The sequence below is a fragment of the Vigna unguiculata genome, chromosome 9 (genome assembly GCF_037176805.1).
Source record: "Vigna unguiculata cultivar grain cowpea cultivar isolate G323 ecotype 2 chromosome 9, ASM3717680v1, whole genome shotgun sequence".
NCBI classification, from domain to species: Eukaryota; Viridiplantae; Streptophyta; class Magnoliopsida; order Fabales; family Fabaceae; genus Vigna; species Vigna unguiculata.
The window spans coordinates 15,836,001-15,859,131 of NC_140800.1; the positions used below are offsets into that span (position 1 = coordinate 15,836,001).

The following is a 23,131-nucleotide window of genomic DNA, read 5'->3' on the forward strand; positions in this document are numbered from 1 at the left end:
TCAATATGTTTATTGAAAGCAAAAACTTTTTGTTTTTTTTAATAAAAACAAACAGAAAACAAAATTAGAAAAAGGAAAAACAAAACAAATAGAAAACAAAATCATAAAAAGGAAAAACAAAACAAATAGAAAACAAAATCAGAAAAGGGGGAAATCTCCCCACACCCCCACACTTTATCCATGCATTGTCCTCAATGTATTCAATATGTATAAAATGCAAAGAAAAAGTATGAAGTGTACTTACCTCCTCAAGGTGGAAGGTATGAGGGAGAAGTCAAGTTCATCCCATCCATCGTCTTATTCAGCATATCTTAATTTTCATTGAATATCTGAAGACGATGCCCATTAACTTAAAAAGTTCTTGCTGAAGATTCTTCCTTGATCTCCACCGCTCCATAAGGGAAGACTTCTGTAACAATGTATGGTCCTTCCCAAGTAGAGCGCAACTTACCACTCATGTGACCAAACTTGGATTTGTATAGTAACACCTTCTGGCCTACCTTGAAATCCTTTCTAGCCACAAGCTTTTGGTCATGGAACTTCTTGGTTTTCTCTTTGTAGAACTTTGAATTTTCATAGGTTGCAAGCCTAATCTCCTCTAGTTCTTGCAACTAAAGTTTTCGCTCATTTCCTGCTTCTTCCAAATCCAAGTTGCATGCTTTCACGGCCCAATAGGCCCAATGTTCAATCTCCACAGGTAGATGACAAGCCTTTCCAAAAACCACCCTGAAAGGTGACATACCTATAGGTGTTTTGTAGGTTGTCCTGTGTGCCCAAAGTGCATCATCCAATCTTGTGGCCTAATCCTTTCGACTAGGCTTCACTACTTTCTCTAGTATCTTTTTAATCTCCCTGTTAGAGATCTCTGTTTGCCCATTAGTTTGGGGGTGATATGGTGTAGCAATGCGATGTGTCACCCCATACTTCTTCAACATGTTCTCAAGTAGTCTATTACAGAAATGAGTCCCCTGGTCACTGATGATGGCTCGTGGTATCCCAAATCTGCAGAAAATGTTAGACCTGACAAAACTCATAACAACTCGAGAATCATTAGTCCTTGTAGCTATGGCTTCCACCCATTTGGAGACATAGTCTACAGCAAGCAAAATATAAGAAAACCCAAAAGAAGGAGGAAAAGGACCCATAAAATCAATACCCCAAATATCAAATACCTCACAATATAGCATGGGTTGTTGAGGTATTTCATCCCTTCTTGTAATGGATCTGGCTGCCCTTTGGCACTGCTCACAATTTTCATATACCCTCTGTGCATCTTTAAAGACAGTAGGCCAATATAATCCACAATCCAACACCTTCCTACCTGTTCTTTGTGTGCCATAATATCCACCAAAAGGAGACGAATGACAGAACTCAAGCATATGAGGTATCTCGATATCTGGAACACACCTCCTTATGACTTGGTCACTACCAATGCGCCATAAAATTGGGTCTTCCCAGATATAGTACTTTGCCTCACTTTTTAGCTTGGTTCTTTCATATTTGGAGAAGGAAGGAGGAATAGCATAAACAACCAAATAATTAACAATGTCAGCAAACCAAGGTTCAGGAAACATACCTTTCACAGCAGTCAATGCTAGGGGGACTTCATTAGGAAAGTCATCCTTAATAGGAATGTTATCTTCTCCATTTTCAATCCTGCTAAGATGATCGGCTACTAAGTTATGTGCTCCACTTATGTCTAGAATCTCAATGTCAAACTCTTGGAGCAGTAGCATCCATCTGATCAACCTTGGTTTCGAATCTGCTTTCTTCAGAAGGAATTTTAATGTTGCATGATCAGTATAAACAATTACCTTGGAACCAAGTATATATGGTCTGAATTTGTCCAAGGCAAACACAACAGCCAATAATTGCTTCTCAGTCGTGGTGTAGTTAGCCTGCGTTGTGTCCAATGTTCTGGAAGCATAATATATCACATGTGATAGCTTCCCATCTTTTTGTGCAAGCACCGCTGCTACTGCAAAGTTTGATGCATCACACATCAACTCGAATGGTAATGTCCAATCAGGTGGTTGGATGATAGGAGTGGTGGTAAGCGCCTTTTTCAATGTATCAAACGCATCTTTGCACCTCTCTCCAAAGTCAAATACTACATCCTTTTGCAACAAGTTGGAGAGAGGGTTGGCTATCTTGCTGAAGTCCTTGATAAACCTCCTGTAAAATCCTGCATGTTCAAGAAAAGATCGAACCTCTTTCACAGAAGAGGGGTAAGGCAATTGTGAAATAATATCAATTTTAGCAGGATCTACAGATATACCATTCTTGGAAACAACGTGACCTAAAACTATACCTTGTTCCACCATAAAATGACATTTTTCAAAATTTAAAACAAGGTTAGTTTCTTCACATCTCTCCAAGACTCTAGCAAGATTAGACAAGCAGTGATCAAAAGATGAACCATATACATTAAAATCATCCATAAAAACCTCAATACAATGCTCCAACAAATCTGTAAAAATACTCATCATACATCGCTGAAATGTTCCAGGAGCATTGCAAAGGCCAAATGGCATTTTCCTATAAGCATATGTATCGAATGGACAAGTAAAGGTAGTTTTATGTTGATCCTCTGGGGGCAATACAAATCTGAAAATACCCAGAGAATCCATCAAGAAAACAGTAATGAGACTTACCTGCCAATCGATCAAACATCTGGTCCATGAATGGTAAAGGGAAGTGGTCCTTCCTGGTGGCCTGGTTTAGTCTTCTATAATCAATACAGACCCTCCAGCTATTCTGAATACGAGTAGGAATCAACTTGTTCTTCTCATTCTTGACCACGGTGATCCCAGATTTCTTGGGGACCACATGTACAAGACTCACCTAAGTGCTGTCAGAAATAGGATATATAATACCTGCTTGTAGCAACTTGGTGACTTCTTTCTTCACAACCTCCATCAGCTGAGGATTCAGTCTCCTCTGAGGTTGCCTTACTGGCTTAGCATCCTCCTCCAAGAGTATTTTGTGCATGCAGAAAGAATGACTAATACCAGGAATATCTGCCAAAGTCCAGCCTATTGCTCGCTTGTGATCTTTGATAACCTGCAATAGCTTTTGTTCCTGCTCGTCAGTAAGCAAGGCAGATATAATAACAGGGAGTTTCCCATCCCTATCAAGATAAACATATTTCAAATGAGATGGTAAAGGTTTCAACTCCAAAGTGGGTGGTTGTTCCACAGATGGCAACATTTTACTGCCTAAGGTAATTTCAGCCACCTCAGCATCACACTCGGACGCCACAGAGATATCAAATAGTGACACCGCGTCCTCAATATCACCTGTTTTACAATTTTCTCTTTCGTCTAAAATTGAGCCCGAAATATTCAAAAAAGAAAAATCCAAAGAAGAAGAAAAACCAGATAAAATGTCCAAAAGTCCAAAAGCATAATTGTTCACTACATTACTCAATAAATCAATACAAAACAAAGAATGGTCTTCAATTGGGTGCTTCATGGCTTCTAGCACATTGAACTGCACCTTCTCATCTCCTATCTCCATAGTCAAGGATCCTGCATGCACGTCTATCTTGGTACGTGCTGTCATCATGAATGGTCTTCCCAAGATAATTGTGGTTGAACTCATTCCTTCATCATCCTTCATGTCCAAGATGTAGAAATCTGCAGGAAAAATTAACTTGTCCACATAGATAAGCACATCTTCTAGCACACCTGCAGGGTTAACTGTTCTACGGTTTGCCAATTGAATGACCACACCAGTAGACTTAAGAGGTCCAAGATGAAGTGAAGTAAAAACAGATAAAGGCATTACATTAATGGAAGCTCCTAAATCTAACATAGCATTGTCAAACTTAGTACTTCCTATAATGCAGGGAACAGAAAACATACCTGGATCCTTACACTTTTGCGGCATTCTGACTGCAGGCTTTTTAATTAAGCTAGAGACGTTTCTTCCCATGTTCACTACCTCTTTGTCCATAATACGCCTTTTATGTGTACATAATTCTTTGAGAAACTTGGCGTATTTAGGAATTTGTCTTACAACATCCAACAAAGGGATGTTTATCTCCACTTTCTTGAAAGTATTCAAGATTTCTTTGTCTAACTCCTCCATCTTTTTAGTTTTTGGTTTCAAACGGTTTGGATAGGGAGGAGGAGGAGAATAAGGAGAAGAATTTTCAGAGGAAGTTTTAGGGGATACCAACCTGGAGTTATCACTAGTTGCAGATGTTGCTTGTGTTGCTTCATCTGATCTTCCACTTTCATTATCAGGTACAACTTCATTGTCCTTATCTTCATCTTCTTGGGCATCCCCAAGGCCTTGTATTTGCTTACCCGATCTTAAAGTAATAGCACTTACATTTCGCGGGTTGATTACAGTTTGTGCAGGCAAATTGCTCGAGCCTTGTTGAGACTTCATCTGATTTAACTCATTTGTCATTTGTCCAATCTGGTTCTGCAAATTTTGATTGGTTGCTTCCATCGTCTGTTTCAACTCATTGATTTGTCCCTTCATCATGTTAGCCATCATTTTCATCATTGCTTCCATGTTTGAATCACCTGAGGTTGCAGCTGGTTGTGGTTGTTGCCTCTGTTGAGGTGGAACATAGACTTGCTGGTGTTGAGGCTGTTGATTTCCCCATTTCTGGTTGGGATATTCCGTCCAATCTGTGTTGTACTTGTTGGAGGACAAATCATGGTTGTATTGCTGCCGAGGTGGTCTATTATTGCCATAAATATTTTCAGCATATGCCTGAGGTTGTTCATTCTCTAACGTCCCTGTCTCTTTTAATATAGAACAAGCCTCGGTAGGATGATTAGTAGAAGCACAAATTCCACATAAAGTAGAAGGGATAGGCTTTTTCTATAAGTCTGTCAAGGTCCTTACCATGGCCGCTAAGTCATCCAACTTCCCTTCTATTTTCTTGTGATCTGCAACATATGACGCTTCTACTCCATGGGTTCCCTTCAATAGAGTTATAGAATTACTCCTGGTGGAAAATTGTTGATGGTTCGTCGCCATATTTTCAATCAATTGTCTTGCATTTGTTGGCGTTTTGTCCACGAATGACCCTCCACTTGCAGCATCTATCATTTGTCTATCCATGATATTCAATCCCTCATAAAAGTACTGAATGAGGAGATGCTCGTTTATTTGGTGATGAGGACAGGAAGCACATAACTTTTTGAATCTTTCCCAATACTCGTGAAGATTTTCTCTTTCTTGTTGCCTTATCCCATAAATATCTTTGCGAATAGCAGCAACTCTAGATGCTGGAAAAAACTTTTCCAGAAATAATCTTTTCAGAGTCTCCCAAGTATTGATGGATCCTGGAGGAAGGCAGTATAACCAATTCTTAGCGGCATCTTGCAATGAGAATGGAAAAGCCTTAAGCTTGATATGTTCCTCTGTCACTGTTGTAGGTCTCATGGATGAACAAACAACATGAAATTCCTTCAAATGATGGTACGGGTCTTCTCCTGCTAATCCATGGAATTTGGGTAAAAGATGGATTAACCCAGACTTAAGCTCACATTCTCCATCTGGATATTGGATGCATATGTTTTGTGTAATTGCTGCATCCGGTGAAGCCAACTCTCTTATTGTTCTTTCTTCCATTCTATCTTCTTAAATTTCTGGTTCAGGTGATGGATCAAAAGATATGTTAATCACCGGAGGTGATTCTAGCGGTACACTTTCAGTGGTAGGTTCAGATGATGACGGTGCTCCTTCAGTAGAACACCTGAGTTCAAGTCTCCTGCGTGATTTACGCAAGTTCCTTTCAAGTTCCTTTCAAGTTGATAGAATTGACCCGGATTGGCCCGAGTCATGCACTATGCAGTCCACCTGAAAGTGTTTCCTGTGTTTTTTTTCCTATTCTTGTTTTGGAGAAAGATTTCAAGAAAGAAATGAGTTAAGATTTCGTTGGGTCTACTCCCAGGAAAGAGAGGTGCGTCACAGTGGACAACTTAAATACCAAGTCTTTCCTAGACAGATTTTTCCAAACTAGTCTCAAAAAATTTCTTAAAAGAAATTCTTAATCAAAACAAAAATAGAACTTTGCTTGGAATATATTAAAAGAAAACTAAAGACTACAAAATAACAAACTCTATTAAACGTATATGCGTAAAATAAATAAATAAATAAATAAAATAAAATAAAATAAATAAATAAAAACAAAATCAAAATAAAAGAAATACTAACCGTATTCCCCGGCAACGACGCCAAATTTGATATCGTTGTCGTTAGGCGATCAAATTACCACTACTTAACTTTAGCAACTCCAATATTGCCAAGTTAGTAGTAAACAAAATAGTTAGGGTTAAGATAACCCTGAGTCGTCTCACAATGAATACGGAATTGATCTCAAATATTTGATTCTTAAAAATGCAATTAAAACTAGCAATTATAAAAATAAGGGGTTTTGATATGCAAAGAAAATGACACGGAAGATTGTAAACACAATAATAATAAATAGGTCAATTCCACTGCTTTTTCTAAATAAGATTCTTCATTGGTTATCTAGAGATTATTGTTAAATTAATTATTGTTGTTGATTTACAAATCAATCAATGTAAAGACTCAATTCATTTGTTGGCATTCTCACTTTTAATCAAAGTAAAGTCTCAATTAAAAATGAGAATTGTTAGATTGTCCATAGTAAATTCAATTAAAGTACAGTCTCAATTAATTTTACTATGCCTAATCATGTCTATTCCTTTGTTTCTTCACCAAATAGAAAACTTAATTAATCAAAGTAAAGTCTTGACTAATTTTAGTTAAAGTAATTACCTCTAATCAAAGTATAGTCTCAATTATTGGCAAAAACTTATTTAATCAAATGAAAGTTTCTAAATAAAATCAAAGTAAAGTCTCAATTTAATTTAAAAACCTTTTGACTCATATGATTAGCATGCATGTAGATTTAAAATCATTATTTTCTATTCGATTAAGAAGCAAAGGACATAGATAAACAAAAACCACAACAATAATCAAAATAACAAACACATAAATTCATCTAACCTTAGAATCTAGTTAAGAAATTACAGTGGAATCAACCCTAAAAGCTTAGCCCTCCATGGCTTTGATGGAATACATGATAATATATGATGAAGGAAAGAAAATAAAAGAGAGAATGAGAGATGTGATGGATGACGATGTCTGCCAAAACCAGAGAGTTCTAAACTGTCTAAGTTGTGTCGTAAGTCCTCCCGCTTCTGCTCCCTTAAGTCTCTTTATATAGGCTTCAACTGGACTTTGGGCTTTATCTGTCAGTTGCTAAAATCTTTTATTTTTATTTAATTAATTAGCAACTTAATTTCTGTCAAATTTACAATTCTGCCCCTCTTATTTAACCATTTTTGCAGTTTTGACCAGAGTTGACTGCTGACTTTGACCAGTTGACCAGAGCTGACCAGTTGACCAGTTTGACTGTCCTATCAGATGCTGACACATGGCGTAGAGTGCACTTTCTCTCTTCAGACTAGGGTTTGCTGCGTTTAGGGTTTCATGGAGGCTTGTGGCTGCTGCAATAGCGGCTGCTCCGGCGAATGGAAGTTGCTCTGACATAGTTGCTCCGACATGGCTACTCTGACGCGGTTTCGTGGTGCGTTGAGGCAGATCTGCGTCAAAACTGATGGAGGATGGTCGTGTTGCCACTGTTGGTGCGTGAAGGATGGTGGAGTGTTCACGCAAATCTGGTCCAGGTGCGTTTGCGAGGTGAAGTGCAGGATGCGCTGGCGTGGTGCTTGGTTCGTGTTTTCCGGCGAAGTGTTGCAGATGCAGTGGTTCTTCTTCTCCGATCTGGTGCGCGCTGGTGCAGAAAAATGGACAAGAATGAGGGTGGCTCGCGGTGGTGGTGTTCGCTGGTGGTGTTCGTTGCTACAGCGGTGGTTGTGCAAACAGTGGAGGCGAGAAGTTGCGCTGCTGCAGCGTGAAGGTTCGTGAGTGAACTGATGCAGGTTTCCATGGTGCGTAAACTATGGTGGTGGCATGATGGAACTGCGGTGCAGATCTGTGAAGATGATAGAGGCGCGAAGGTGGAAACGTTCTCCGGCGAGTTGACGGTGGCTGATGTTGTGCGAACGAAGAGGTGCGGTGGTGTTCGTGACGGCGCTGCTCCGAATTCCGGCGAGATTGGCGGCTAGGCTGCCATGGTGATGGAAGGAGAGGAGAAAATTAGGGTTAGGGTTTCATTTTGGGAGATGGTGACGTGGCAGGATTTGATTGGTCAATTTGGTGAGTGGAGGATTATGACACGTGTCAGCTTATGGTTGGCCTGATTTGAAAGGTGGGGATTGCCACATGGCATAATCTGGTTGAGTGGAGTTTAAGTGGTAGTAGGGGTGCAACTTAGTGAAAACTGGGGGGGGCAAAACAGGTTTTTGGTGGTCCACTTTAGAAGGAGTGTGCAAATAAAATCTGGGGGTGCATTTAGCTCCTGATTTATTCTTTTCCAGAATTTCCTGATTTTGGACTTATTTTGTAACTTCGAATATTTCAAATCCACACTATTAATGACCAAAAATAAATTCCAGCTGCATTAACAAACGTTAGAATATCCAATAATATTTTATGCAACTAAAATCAATTTTTACGCCACTTTCACCAAACTTACTCAATAAATCCAATAATCACAAATCCTAATTAAATCAATCTTTAAGCACAGAAAATTCAATTAAATCCCCAAATTTAAATATTAAATGAGGGCATATGTCTCATTCCATGGAGATAAATTTCAATCAATATGGCCTACATGAGTTGCCCGCTACCTGTTCACAATTGACTCATTTCATGTAAAGGTATCTATAAGTAAATCAAGCATACCAAATAATTCAAAAGAGACCAATAACAACAACTACAACACAAATTAATACCAAGATGTCCACAACCATCCACAAAACAACAAATAACAATTTCATGTGATTTCATTCACAACTTTTCAATTCAGTTAGTGTATACCTACACAATCTACAACCTAATTTAGACAACATGAATAACCAAAATGGTTCACATGCCCTACTTCAGTTGCTAACGGCGAATATATGGCTGAAATCTTTGAAGCACAATCTCCTTATGAAAATTCTCGAGGTCAAGAACTCTATCACATATGCATTGTTGCCTAAATTGTTGGAGATCTTCCTATCATAAAAACAAAACACATTGAATAAGGCTCTCATATAAAAAAAATTATGGAAGTTGAACATCAGGTAATGTAAGTTCTTTCTTCTAATAGAGGTGTAGACATGAATGCTTTTGTCATCATATTGTTTTAATGCATCCCAAATCTCAAAATATCGTAACATCATAATACCATAATCAAACATGAAAGTATTAACCACATAATTTAATAACATTATGCACAATTATTTAACATCACAGTATGAAGATATAAGTGTGTATGCTTAGAATTTAGGTTGTTGAGGAAGGTCTTCAAAGTGTACTTCAATTGAAGTAGGTTTCACTTCCTTATTTTCATGTAACAAGACCTTGAAACACTACTCCAAATTGTGGACCTCCAATCATAGATAAGTAACACCATAAGTAGTGTCAATTAAATAAACATAGTTAATGAATATTGTCGGTGTTAGTCGATTTTCATACTTACCACATGATTATCAATTTGTTTTCTATGGCCAGAGGTGTGCACAAGGGAATCTAATACAGAAACCTTCGTTTGACAATTCAAAGCATAACACCACCAACATTCATCATGAAGCATTGAGGCAAACAACTAAACATGACAATAATTAAGCACAACAAATCTTCAGTTGTTAAAAAATATATCACAATGAACAAAGATACTCACAAATTGCGCTAATAATATATCTTGTACAAAAAGAAAACATCGTCCAAAATAATGCTTGTAGTCATCTAGACACCACACACGTTTGTTCACCTTTCTTTTTTTGCAATCTTGAATGACTTCAATCAGCCACAAAACATATTTCAGTTTACAAAGTTAGTCTAAAAAATAAATATAAAAGCAATAAGCTTACGGTATACAAAGGACTAAAGATGATTCTATTGATCTTCCCAATCAGCCTTTTTTGTTTGTGCATTAATTTGTTTCCTGCAAACAATATAACCTGCATACACATTCAATGATCCTTTAATTCCATGGATTTGAAATAAATATTTATTTGAACTAAATGAAGTGTCATAAATTACAATGTTATCAATCCACCCACGAGGACGAAACCCGTGGCACTCATCACTATTCAAAATTTGACCATTGATTTGAACATATAGACATTTAAACAGTAAAATTACACTACTTAAATAAAACACTAATTCAGCATATGTTCATGCAGAATGCAAACTTCATACCTTTCTAAAAGAGCAATGACTTCTCTGTATAAGTGACACATATCTACAACCATTATAGTACTTTGGCTAGCAATATATGGGACAATGGCAAGTTGGTGAAGGTTGTCCTCAAAAGTACAAGTCTCTGGTTTTTGGAAGGTTTTCTTATCACTTCCACAACAGTGTTGATCCATAAATTCTTTTTGCAAAGAACAAGTTTACAAAGAAGGACAAGTTTGTAATTCGTGCAAGGCTTTGGAAAGACACCCCTCACCATCGTCATAGTCGTTGTGCTCAAAAGGACAACCCTCACCTGGGTCAACATTTGTTTCTTCAGTATGGGAGGTATCAAGTTCACCACTTGGAAAAGAAATTTGCACGCATCTTCAAAATCTCAGCCTTTATCTCCCCAATAAACCTTTCATGTGTTTCAAATTTTTTTATCAAATCCTTAGTGACTTCGGAATCACCTCTAGCCTGTTTGTCGTTCTTTTTTGAATGCCCTTCTTCCTCAATATGGAGTGGAATATCTAGTGCAGTGAGGGCTTTTGGCCCCGGTTACTTTCGTGATTCTGCCTCGGTTTTAGAACCGAGGCATATTGGGGCGAGGTCAAAAGGCACCTCCTTTTGGCCTCGGTTATCACCCGAGGCCATAGCGTCTGTTTTCTGCCTCGGGTCTGAAAGAACCGAAGCCATAGCGTCTGTTTCGTCTTCGCAGTGGTGGCTATGGCTTCTGCTGCTGTTCTGGCTCATTCTCGCTCACCGTTGCAGTGGTGATGATGACGCGCTGTTGTAGTGGTTTCTGCTGTTTCGCATGGATCTGTGTGGTGTGAAATTGCACGTCTGGTGAAGATGACTCGCGCTCCCATGGTGGTGTTGTGTGAGGATGCGCTGGTTTCATTGCAGGTGTTGATGGCAGGTCACGGTGGTGCGAGGTGTTGCCATGGTTGTCACTGGTTCTGTTGCAGAGAACACAATGCATTGTGTGGTGGCAGCGAAGTTCGCGCAGAGTTTTCGAACTGACCCGCATCGGGAGGTGATTTGCAATCGGTGAACCTGGACAGCGCGACGGAGGCGACGACGCACGACTATTGATGGCAGATGCTGGTCGGCGACGGAGGCGGAGCGTGATGGTGGTGGTAGAGCGAAGAAATTCGCGCAGAGAGAAGAGAGTTTGGGAGACGATGAATAGTAGTTAGGGTTCGCGAATTGGGAATTTTAACAGACTTTATGGCCTCGGTTCAATTAATAACCGAGGCCAAAAGCCCCTTTACTGCCTCGGTCCTTAAAGAACCGAGGCCAAAAGCCTGATGCTGACTTTATGGCCTCGGTTCAATTAATAACCGAGGCCAAAAGCGCCCTTTACTGCCTCGGTCTTTAAAGAACCAAGGCCAAAAGCCTGATGCTGGTGGCATTTTGAAAATTTGAAAACTGGGCTGCCTTATATGCTTCGGTTCATTTGTAACCGAGGCCTAAAGCCCCCTTTATTGCCTCGGTCCTTAAAGACCCGAGGTCAAAAGCCTGACGAAATTGCAAAAATGCCACCGCCTCCTTATAGGCTTCGATTCAGCTGTAACCGAGGCCTATAAGGCGAAGTAAAATGTCAAATCTGCACTAGATAAGGTTGCTTCTTTCCTCTGCCCTAATGCCCCAATCAAGAACAACTTACAAACAAATAACCCATTTCAATACATATATGACGAGAAATACAGCTTCAACCAAATTAATTGAAACACAATACTGAACACAACAAATATAATACCTCATTCTTTTCAAATACAAACTCAATATTAATTGCCCTAAGCTTTAATATAGGCCACCCCAACATTCTACGGAAGTGTTGGTCACCATCTACATCTTCCAAGGAAAAACGTTAAGTAACCCAAAGCTTTCAAAATTCAAAATAAATCTAAAAATTAAACAACCAGATCAATCACAATATAATTTGACTGTTTATGAATTAAGTAATTACATGAACCACTTGGACTGCACCGACTAAGTTAAGGTTGTGTGCATTTTGCTTTTGTCGCAACACCTTACATCCACGGTCCAAAATACTCACTAGAAAACTATGTGTCACAACCAAGATTACGACGGGACGACGAACCAAAAAAGAAAATGGGGTTTAAAAGAGATTTGGAGTCGTCACTATAGTTATTTCTGACAAACTATGAAAAACCATAAAATAAAGAAAGTTTGCAAAAAACCAGATTTTTTTGGATCCAGGAGTTGGTTACGCATAGGGAAGGTGTTAGCACGCTACAACGCCCACCCAAAGACGGTACCCTTAATTAAACAAGCAAAGTTGATGTGGTTTTCAAAACATTAATTTTCACCAAAAATAATGAGACAAATAATACTAAAAGAAACAAAAATATTTTTTGATTTTTGGGTCCGACAAGGATTGACTTTGGCCCTACGCATTTTCATTTAAATATAGAAATCAGGATCATGTAGTTCTTTAGAAACTTGTTTGTTTGGAAATGTTGATATTTTTATATTTTGAAAATTTTATATTTTTTTGGTATTTTTGAATTATTTGAAAAATAGTGTCACACGACGTGAATGACCGAACAAACACCCAAAAATTGAAAGAGAAAACTATTTTTGATATTTTTGAAAATTGAGTGTCACACAGTGCAAGTGACCGGACAAACACAATAAGGTGGAAGAAAACATTTTTCATTTTTAGATTTTTATTTTTGTAATTTTTATGATTTTCAAATATTTTTTGGTTTTCTTAGAGAAAAAAAAAACATGTGTACAAAAAGATGGGAAAAAAATAAAATGAAGGTAAAAAAAAATACAAATAATAATAATAATAATTAAAAAATATTGCATGGAGGGTGTAGGCATAAAACATAGTGGGGTGCAATGAGTAAAAATCTGAAAATAGAGCAAAAAATATGAAGATGGTGTAAACTTTGAAAATTTAGGGCACAGACAGCAAACACAATCAGACCCAAAACAAGACAAACATAAACATGGGTTGTGAGGTTATTAATTATGGTGGTGCGTGAAGTAAAACATGAAACAAGTGTGGCAGGGGTACGAGGTTAGTAAACATCAGGGGGTACCTGCAACATAAGATTAAAACAAGGGTGTGAGATAAAGAAAAAGGGGGTGCGCGAAGTAAAACATGAAACAATTGTGGCAAGGCTGCGAGGTTAGTAACCATCATGGCATGCTCACAGCAAAAAATTAAAACAGGGGTGCGAGATAAAGAAAAATGGGGTGTGCGAAGTAAAACATGAAACAAGTGTGGCGGGGTACGAGGTTAGTAACCATCAAGGGGTGTTCACATCATAAAACTAAAACAGGGGTGTGAGATAAAGAAAAGGGGGTGCGCAAAGTAAAATGTATTCTAGCGCAAAGTGAAATAATGAAAGGTGCAAGGTAGAATTATGGGGGTGCAAGGTGCAAAAAGATGGTCAACCCATCTTCTTCTAACAAAAATAGAAAACCCTAGGTTATCATATTCCCTTTCTTCAAATCAGAAAGGTTCTTCTTCAACCTTCACGTTTGGAACCTCTTCCCACGGAGGACCACCCTTTGATGCACCTCCGACGACCCAAAGGCGTCATGGCCACCATCTCCGGTCGATGACGGCACAGTCGTCGGCGAAGAACGAAACAATATGGCGCCTCTCTCACTTTCCCAACGCGCGAGCCACCACCGCAACTCCAAGGTCACGGCCACACCAACTTCCCGATTCGTTAGAGCCGTTGTCGACAACGCTAAACCCTACCAGAAGCGTCGCCTCCGCGGTGCTCCAAGATTATCAAACCTCTTCTCGCGCGAGCCACATCGTGTTTGGAAGCTATGCCACTAAGCCTTATTGTCGTGCCCGCAACTATGATCGGAGCCACTATCATTCAGTCCGCTCGGACTCCGACTCGCCGGTAGCGTTGTTTTGATTTTATGAGTTTGGATTGTTGTGTTTTTGTTCTTGTGGTTGGGCATGCTGGTTGTGCAGGGTGTTGAGGAAAGAAATTATGGCTCTGAAGTTGAATTTTTTGTTCAGTGATGGAGGTCCGTTAATGGCAGGGTGTAGTGTGTGATTTTTTGCGTGATTGTTTCCTTGCAAGAATGTGAGTACCTTACGATGATGATACGATGATGAACAATGATGATACGATGATGATGGAAACTGTTTTGGTGCTTTGTTTTTTTACTGTCCGGGTGGAAGATGCGAGTGATAAGGCGACAAGCATGATCATGAGTGTAGAGGTGATAAACAATATATGAACAACAAGATGAACGATGCTTAACTCAAGACAAACCCCATACAATCATTCCACTCATATGTTAATAAGCACTAGTATTAAGCAATGAGTTAAGAAGTTAAGGGCACTTACCTTCGAGATAAAACTTAATGAACTAACAGCTTCTTTCTCTTCCAGCCACGACATGCTTCCTTCTCCTCTTTTGTTTATGAAATCTCCCCTCTGTTCTGTCTCATCCTTCATTCTCCTCTGTAATGAAAAATCCTCCTCTTTTTCATGAATCTTCCCCTTTTTATTATGTAATTCTCTCTTTTTTTTCTGTTCACTTTTTCTATGCCCCTTCCAATCTCGAGATGTGGGATAAGGCTGAGAGCAGATGTTGCTTCCTGCTCCTTCAACCACCATGACCACGGCCAGCTAGCTACTACACGTAATTCCTAATACAAAAACAATGATGGCATAATTGATGCACCTTTCAACTTCTTTCAACTAACCAATAGTAAAAAGGCATAGCTCTACTATAAAAAGGCATATGTCTTGATAACAAAGACCTTACGTTAACCTCTAGCTCTATTATTTCTCTTTTTTTTTCTTTTTTTTTTCTTTTTTCCTTTCGTTTTGTTTTTTTTTTTCCTTTTTTTATTAAACTAGAATGAGAGACGTAAAACAAAATGGAACTATAATAAAAAGAAAGAAAAATAATATAATAATAAAATAAAAGTAAAAGTAAAATAAAATAAAAAGCATAAATAAATAAATAAAACAAAACAAAAAAACAAAATTAAATTAAATTAAAAAATAATAATAATAATAATAAATAAAATAAAATAAACTTAGATATTTATTCTTTCTCAAACTAAAACATATTTTTTTACCTTTTTATTTTATTAATTATTTATTTATTTTTCTCAATTGAACTTTTAATTAACTTGTTTCTATTATTATTTTTATCATTGTTACCCGGAGGAAATTGGGTGTTGACACTATAGACTAAATTGGCCCAATTATACTAACTTAAATTATCAATGTTATCTAAAATTTTGAACGACATGTTCGTGATTGTCCTAGATTTCCTAGGAAAATAAAATACACAAAAGCAAAGTAAAGGATTCAACCGACAAACACTTTCTATATCATCACCATCACTACTTACACGTTTGTTAATCTTCTTAATAGTGTCTGTAATTGTGATGGATTTCTTATAAAATAATGAACCCACCAAACCACATATATCAATATCAAATTCTATATACATACATCAAAACAGATAAATGCACTAAGTGCTGCCTAATACGAATAAATTCACCATTTGGAACCCATCGACTTAAAAATTTTCATAGTAATGGGTAGTTGATTTCCAAGGCCTTATCCAACTCCAATACATTGTTGACTTCAACAATGTATTTACTTTCGCATCTATGAACAATCTTGATCTGTAGTAGCATATCAGAAAATTAAAACCAATTACAAAATCAAAGAACAATGATATCAATTCAACCAAGTAATAAACACAGTCCTACTTATCCTTCTTTTCCATCTTGGCTTTGTTGCCCTTGTTGGTACATTTAGGTGAACATTCCCTTTACGTTTCCCAACCATTAAAATCACAACAAATAAACACTACTATGAAAAATACAAGAATATAGTAATGTTACCATGAATATCTTACACACAACTTGAAACTGTAAAAAAATGTGCATATTATTCAACTCAGGTCAACACTTATTTCGACTTAAGTAATAACTAATCAAACTTTTCAAAAATAATGGGTTACTTATCCTAATACAGATATTTTAAATTCATGTCATCTAACACTTTGGCATAAATACCTTTCAAATTCATTGCTTCATCCAATCAAAGAAACCCCATAACAATAATGCTTATACATAATGCAAACATTATATTGTATTTCATGAGGGTTTCTCACACTAATTTGAACTCTTTCATAGTCAGCTACAATATGAACTTCAGTAACGATCAAACCAGTGGCCAAGCCGGCATTTCAAAATTCCCAATTTCATACATAATCACATCATCAAATGAAAACCTAACCAACCACTCAACCACAAATAAATAAAATAACCAAACCCTACAAAGAAAAACATACAAACCAAATTGCAAAACTATAAACTTTTTGTTTTTTAAACACTAAACCAGATCATAACCCAAGTCATAATAACAAAAAGAAAACGAATGCTTCAAACCTAGCACAAACGTTTTAAAAACAACACCTTTCTCCCTCCCTTGATTGCCAATTACTTCGTTTTCATAAATAAAGAAATATATAACAAAAATCTCACGTCCTTCACAATTCCTTTTTAAAATAAAACAAAATTAAATACATCATTAATACCACGTCAGATCCACTTAAGGTTATAACTTAGGTTGTCAAATTCTAGTTGTTAGACTATCATATTCCATTTTTATAACATTGATAACACCTACATTTAGGGTGCATAAGACATAGTTGTATCATACTTTTTACTCTTAATTTAGGATGTTGATGGTGTTTCTGAGTAACTTTTACAACACCTAACTTTTTTTATGGCTTCCAAACTTATTCCATTGTGTTAAGAGAAAAAATACTAGAGAAAACATTCATTATCATATAACATTTATAACACCTACATTTAGGGTGCAAAAGTCATAATTGTATGATAATTTCAAACCTTAATTACGAATATTGGTGGAATAAAATTTGAAATAATTAATCAACATAAAATTATTAAAACATTGCTTTCGTTTGTCTTAAACAATTACAAATGTCCCATAAAACACTGACATACATAAAGAAAAGAAGATTACATTGCCTTACACAACATACATCCCAAAGACTAACATTAGTAACTCCACCATCATTAGTCGATGATGGACCATAGACATACTGAGGCTTCTCAACCTTAATGAAATTGACATAAAAAGACACTATCTTGACCAAGATTGTGACTAAATTCCAATGAATCACATGTTGACAATTTTCCTCATTCCTTAAGAAAATGAAGTCAGAAGCTCCTTCTTCAACAAATTGAGGGATATGGTACAACAAATGACTTAAATCTGGATCCCATGGTCCCAACAAAGGAATTGAAAGCATTCATATACTCAACAAAAGCCATATCTACTTTTTATACTAACCAACTCCATAACTTCTAAACATGATACCACCATCCTTTTATAGTACTGAACTATCAACCATCACACGCCTTCTAACCCTTCTTTAAAAATTGCTCATTAGACAATGCAATTTTGATTAGACTTCATTATGAAATTGATAGGACTTGACTTGTCAGCTTTACTGGGTAAGTGTGACAAAGACTTGAGGCGTCTTTCAATCAATGCTCTTATGTTGGTAGATGCTCCAATGACTCAATCTCTCAATGAATGATCTCATATGTACTCTACCACAAAGACAAGACTTTAAAACTTTACTAGGTAAGCGTGTCAAACACATATTTGCTTTTAATACACTTCAATCTGACATTAATTGGGAGATGTTCCAATGACTCAATCTCTCAATCAATGATCTCACATGCACTCTGACACAAAGATAAGACTAAACACCTTTATTTGGTATGTGTGCTAAACATAAGGCTGAACTTCATAGGGACATGGGCTGACTCATTATTTCAATCAATAGCCTAAATCCAAAATACTTTCCCAATAAATACAACACCTTACTTCTTGGTTCAAACCAAATTGTCATAGTGTTTTATTACCTCATAAACACAACCACTACAAGCACTCTTTACACATGAATACATTGACTTCTTTAGGATGGAGAATTTTGCCATCAACGACGAAGAAAAGTATTCAAATTCTTACCTCATAACCTTGCTTTCAAGTGGGCAAATCATTGAATCTAATTATGTTGTGCAATTCTAATGGGAAAGTCCAAAATTCTTTCTCATACCATACAACTGCACATTCAACCTCCTGAAGCAAAAAGTGTGAACCATTATGAAAATTCCAACCACCACATGTACTTATGAAGACCCATATTGAATGAACAATGAGCCATTACATATGATGCTCCTTAAATATCGATAGATCGTGACGTTGCACAAATGGTTATTTATAAGTCTCATTTACCTATTAGCACTATAATTGAATTGTCTAAGTCTCATTCAATAAATAATTTTTCTATTCACTTATACATTTTCAATTTCATTATTATAAATTGTCTAATTAAAAAATATATTTTATAAAACAAAAATAAAACTTATTCAATATATTTGTTAAAAACAACTTCCTTACAGCTACCATTAAGTAATTCCTTTACTTTTTTTTTCTACATCTCTATTAATAACTAACATTTTCAATATTTAAATAATCAATTTCAAAATATACATTCATCTTATAATATAGATTAATCAATCCCAACCAAGACATCCATCTTATTATTAACTTTTTAATAATTAACTTTTCATAATTAAATTTTAATAACTATTCTTAATAAAAAAATATAACTAAAAAAATTTTAAAAATTAAATTTTACAAAATCCAACCATAAATATTAAAATTATCCCATCTTATATGTACATAACTTTTTTGGCTTAAATAATTGTTTGGTCCTAGTTTTTGTTCAGCTTTTTCAATTTGGTCCTACTTTTGTTTTCTTTTTCAATTTGGTCCTAATATTCGTCAATTTTTTTCAATTTGGTCCTTTTTGCTGACACCATTAAAATAGTTAATGGACTGTGAACAGTAACCGCCACCCGTAGACTAGCTATGGATTGTAGTAGGGGGAGTTATGGTGGTTACGTGCAACGTGTTGGAATGAATGCATGGTGTGGCTTTTCTTTATCTTTTTCCATTAATTTAACGTATTACTTTTGAGGTTGCATGACTCACGTTGGGGTTGTCATTTATTGAGATATCTACCTTTGAATGGTGATGTTTCATTCTTGCTTTGATTGGTTTTGTCACTGTTAGGATAGGTTACTATATATACACATAGCATATAGGTTTGGTTTTCGTTCACGTATGGGACATACGCATGCAAATGTGCTTTTCAAAATCCATAGTTTACCTAGGAGTGTTCTTTATGTTGCAGCTAGGAGAGTGAATCAAGAGTTTCTTGTTTGCATGTTAATAGAGTGGGTTAAGTGGTTTTAACTCTTTAGGTGACCAATCCGTGAAGGTGAGGAGTTGCTGCATAGCATGCTATTTTTTATGAGTTACGGTGCAACCACAGTTTTCTCTTTTGTTATAACTCTCTTTCATCTTACATTTTGAGGGTACTTGTATTATGATGGGATAAACGTACCATAACCTTTCCTTTGATTGCAGTTTTACGCATGGACCTTGTTCGTTCATTAGCCCTTAAGTTTAAGGATTTACGAACACACCACCTTCCCTGGGCCAACGAGGTAGCGCATTACAACCATTTAATCTATCATTTATTATCTTCAATTATCTATTTTTATATTTTTAGTGGTATGATACGATAATGGTATGATATAATAATGGAAGAATAATGGGAATGATAGGTCAAAATGATATTTTGATTCTTTTTCTCTTCCTCCATTTTTACTTAGTTACGTGGCGTATTTCCACTTTTTGGTACTTTACAGACATGTTTTTGCCTCAACTTGATACTTTTTATATCATGCATTACTCAATCTTTCATTCTATTTCCTTTTAATCTTTAATCATTTTATTTTTCAACTATATTTTAATTTTTCTTAAATAACATGTGATAATATTTAACTACTTTTTATGATAATTATCGAATTAAAACTCCATGTATTTATGTTTTGAGTTTATTAAATATTATTTTACATTTTAATCAATATTCTATGATAATATTTTTTATTATTTTTTTAAAATATAATTTTATTACTATCCCAAAATCGCTTTTACTAGTTTTTAAAATAAAATTATTTAACTATTGTATTATATGAATAATTTAATCACATGTTACATATTTTCACCACTCCTTGTCCATCTTTTCTTACAAAGATATAGATGGACCAAACTCTACCCATAATGACATATATTTTCACCATTACTTGTCCATTTTGAAGATATAGATGAACAAAACTCTACCCATAATGACAAAAAAAAAATGAAAATGATTTGTGTAGCTAAAGTTGAAAAACTTGTTCAAAAAGTTCAGCGTAGCTCCCCACTTAATTTGATGTAGGTTCTCATTTATGCATAATAGAAGCAACCAGTTCATTTTTTGTAATGAATGATCCAATCCAAGTAAATAGTGGATTTATGTTACAACTCAACTTTGATGGAAACAAAAAATAGGGGATTTGTGTTGTCAAAAGGGTATGCCAACCCAAAATTAAAAAACTTGTTCAACAAGTTGAGTGGAGCTCCCCACTTAATTACACTTTACTCCCCACTTATGCATGACAGTAGGAACAAGTACATTTTTTTGTAATGACTCATCAAGGCAAAGTAAATGGTGCTTTTATGTTAAAGTTCAAGTTTGAAGGAAAAGAAGAAACAATAGAGAAGTGTTGTCAAAAATTTTTGGCTAGCCAAAGTTAAAAAACTTGTTCAAAAAGTCTACTACAACTCCCCACTTAATTTGATGTAGGTCTCACTTATGCATGACAACAACAATACCAGTTCATTTTAAGTTTTGTTTTAAAATTATAAATTTAAATTTATTTAAAATTTATATTTCAAATAAATGTATTACATCATACTTTAATCTTGTTTTTTTATTCGAATTTATATTTCAAATAATTATATATAAAATTATTTTAACTATAATTTGTTTTGACATATAATTTTCAAATATAGTTGAAATAAATATATTTGAAATAAATTTAAATTTATAATTTTAAAACAAAATTTAAAATATGAAGTTTAATTCCAATATCAATATAATATTTAGATAAAAATTAAATTTGCTATCATTTTGTAAAGGGACTAAATTTGTTCATATTTAATAAAAATTGACACTAAATTGATATTAAGTCATAATAAATTGGGACTAATTGAGACTAAAATAACAAATATAAGGACCAAATTGATATTAAGTCAATGACGTGGTGCTAACAATGACATGTGGCATTGCCACTGTCACGTCACACTGGCATTGTCACGTGGCATAATGGTGTTTTGACAAATGACAATTTTTATTAAATTGATAAAAAATTTTAAAAAATGAATAATAAAAAAAATCATGAGTTGACGCGTGACACATATTTAACTCTGTTAGAACAATACTATCTGAAATGACCTAATTGGTACACATTTTCAAAAATAGCAACCCAATTGAGATTTTGGAAAAAAAAAAGGATCGTCTTAAAGTAGGAATACTAGTTTGAGCTATGAAACAGGTTCTGGTTTCCCAAATCATTTAATTGATATTGTGATATCTGATACAGTGTTGAGCCTCACCATGGCAACTTTGAGTGCTGGTTTTTACGAATTGATCAGCGTTGGGCGCCACTTTCGAGCATTGGGTGCTACCCAATTTTTAACATTGTGTCCCGTGGTAAAATGAAGATTCCTACTTTGTTAACCATTATATTAAGTTAAAATTTTAATAGTTGATCCTAGACATGTGAATCTTAACTTTGATTTGTGGGATCTTTGTTTTGAAATCTGTGGTCAGGGAAATAATTTTCACCATTTTGATGCACTTTATGTATAACATTATATGTTCTGTTTACTTGCTTGATTTTATGAATGATTTGTAAATTGGTTTTAAGCATAGTTTATGGTTTCCTCTACTATAAATTGAGATAAAAAAATATTGTTGTGAGTATGTAAGATGATCTTTGATATGGATTGATGCGTAAGCATATGAGGTTGTGATGTTTAAAGAGTTTGAAGGGAAATTCTTGGTGATGGTATTGTTAATGTATGCCTGGATATATGAGAATCTAGAAAGAGGTATCATGAACTCTAATAATCATTCAAACTCGCATAGAGTATAATGAGTTATGTAGTGAGAGTGGCAAGAGGTCTTAGTCTTTGGATATGTTCTTCCGTCATGCTAGGATTAACCTTGTGAGGTTGGGTGATGGCACCTTGTGTCGTAGTACTCCATGAAGACTAGAAACCATCACAAGTGCATACCTTCAGTAGTACTTATATCTATGGCATGTATCTAGATAATTTAGTCTAGTGTCAACTGGTTCTGTAATTACAGATATAGATATGTTATATACCATGTTGTAGGTTTTTTGCATGACATAAATATATGTATGAATATTTCTTTTGTACACTAACTTACCTTATCTGTTTGTTTTCTTAGTTGTTCTTGTGTTGTGTTCTCTTATCTCTTATTTTGCGATGATCACCTAGATGAAGTTATAGGTGTTGAGACATCTCTGGTGGATGATGAGCTATAAGTTAGAGCAGTGGAAGGTCTTGAAGAGTTTTATGAAGTGATTAATTTTGATATAGGGTTTGATAGTTTAAGTTTAAGTGTAAAAATGATATATTTTTATAGTCTTATCTTTTGTAAGCCAGTATTAATATATTTTGTTTACACTAGATTATATGTTTTGAACGCTTTAATGAAACATCTGATTTTATTAGTTTCAAAATGCTAAAATTGAAATGTTACATGATCCTTGCTATTATTATTATTATTATTATTATTATTATTATATATTTTCTATAATCTATTATTACTTTAATAT

The 23,131-nt window shown here is 35.5% G+C and overlaps 1 protein-coding gene across 4 annotated transcripts; it reads right to left on the reverse strand.

The window, feature by feature from the left end:
• Window positions 1–7,056: 7,056 nt before the first annotated feature.
• Window positions 7,057–15,166, reverse strand: LOC146883609 (uncharacterized). 4 transcript variants are annotated; one of them, XR_014984453.1, is made up of 4 exons: window positions 14,646–15,166; window positions 10,309–13,364; window positions 9,978–10,067; window positions 7,057–9,120 (listed from the first exon to the last, which is right to left on the reverse strand). XR_014984453.1 is itself a non-coding variant. In XM_085666268.1 (3 exons), exons 1-3 carry the CDS (start codon window positions 14,916–14,918, stop codon window positions 9,010–9,012), a joined length of 474 nt encoding a protein of 157 aa, XP_085522394.1. In that variant the 5' UTR covers window positions 14,919–15,166; the 3' UTR covers window positions 7,057–9,009. The 4 variants fall into 4 exon arrangements, 1 of the variants encoding a protein (XP_085522394.1); XR_014984452.1 differs by lacking the exon at window positions 7,057–9,120 and adding an exon at window positions 9,782–9,903; XM_085666268.1 differs by lacking the exon at window positions 10,309–13,364.
• Between the last annotated feature and the right edge of the window lie 7,965 nt (window positions 15,167–23,131).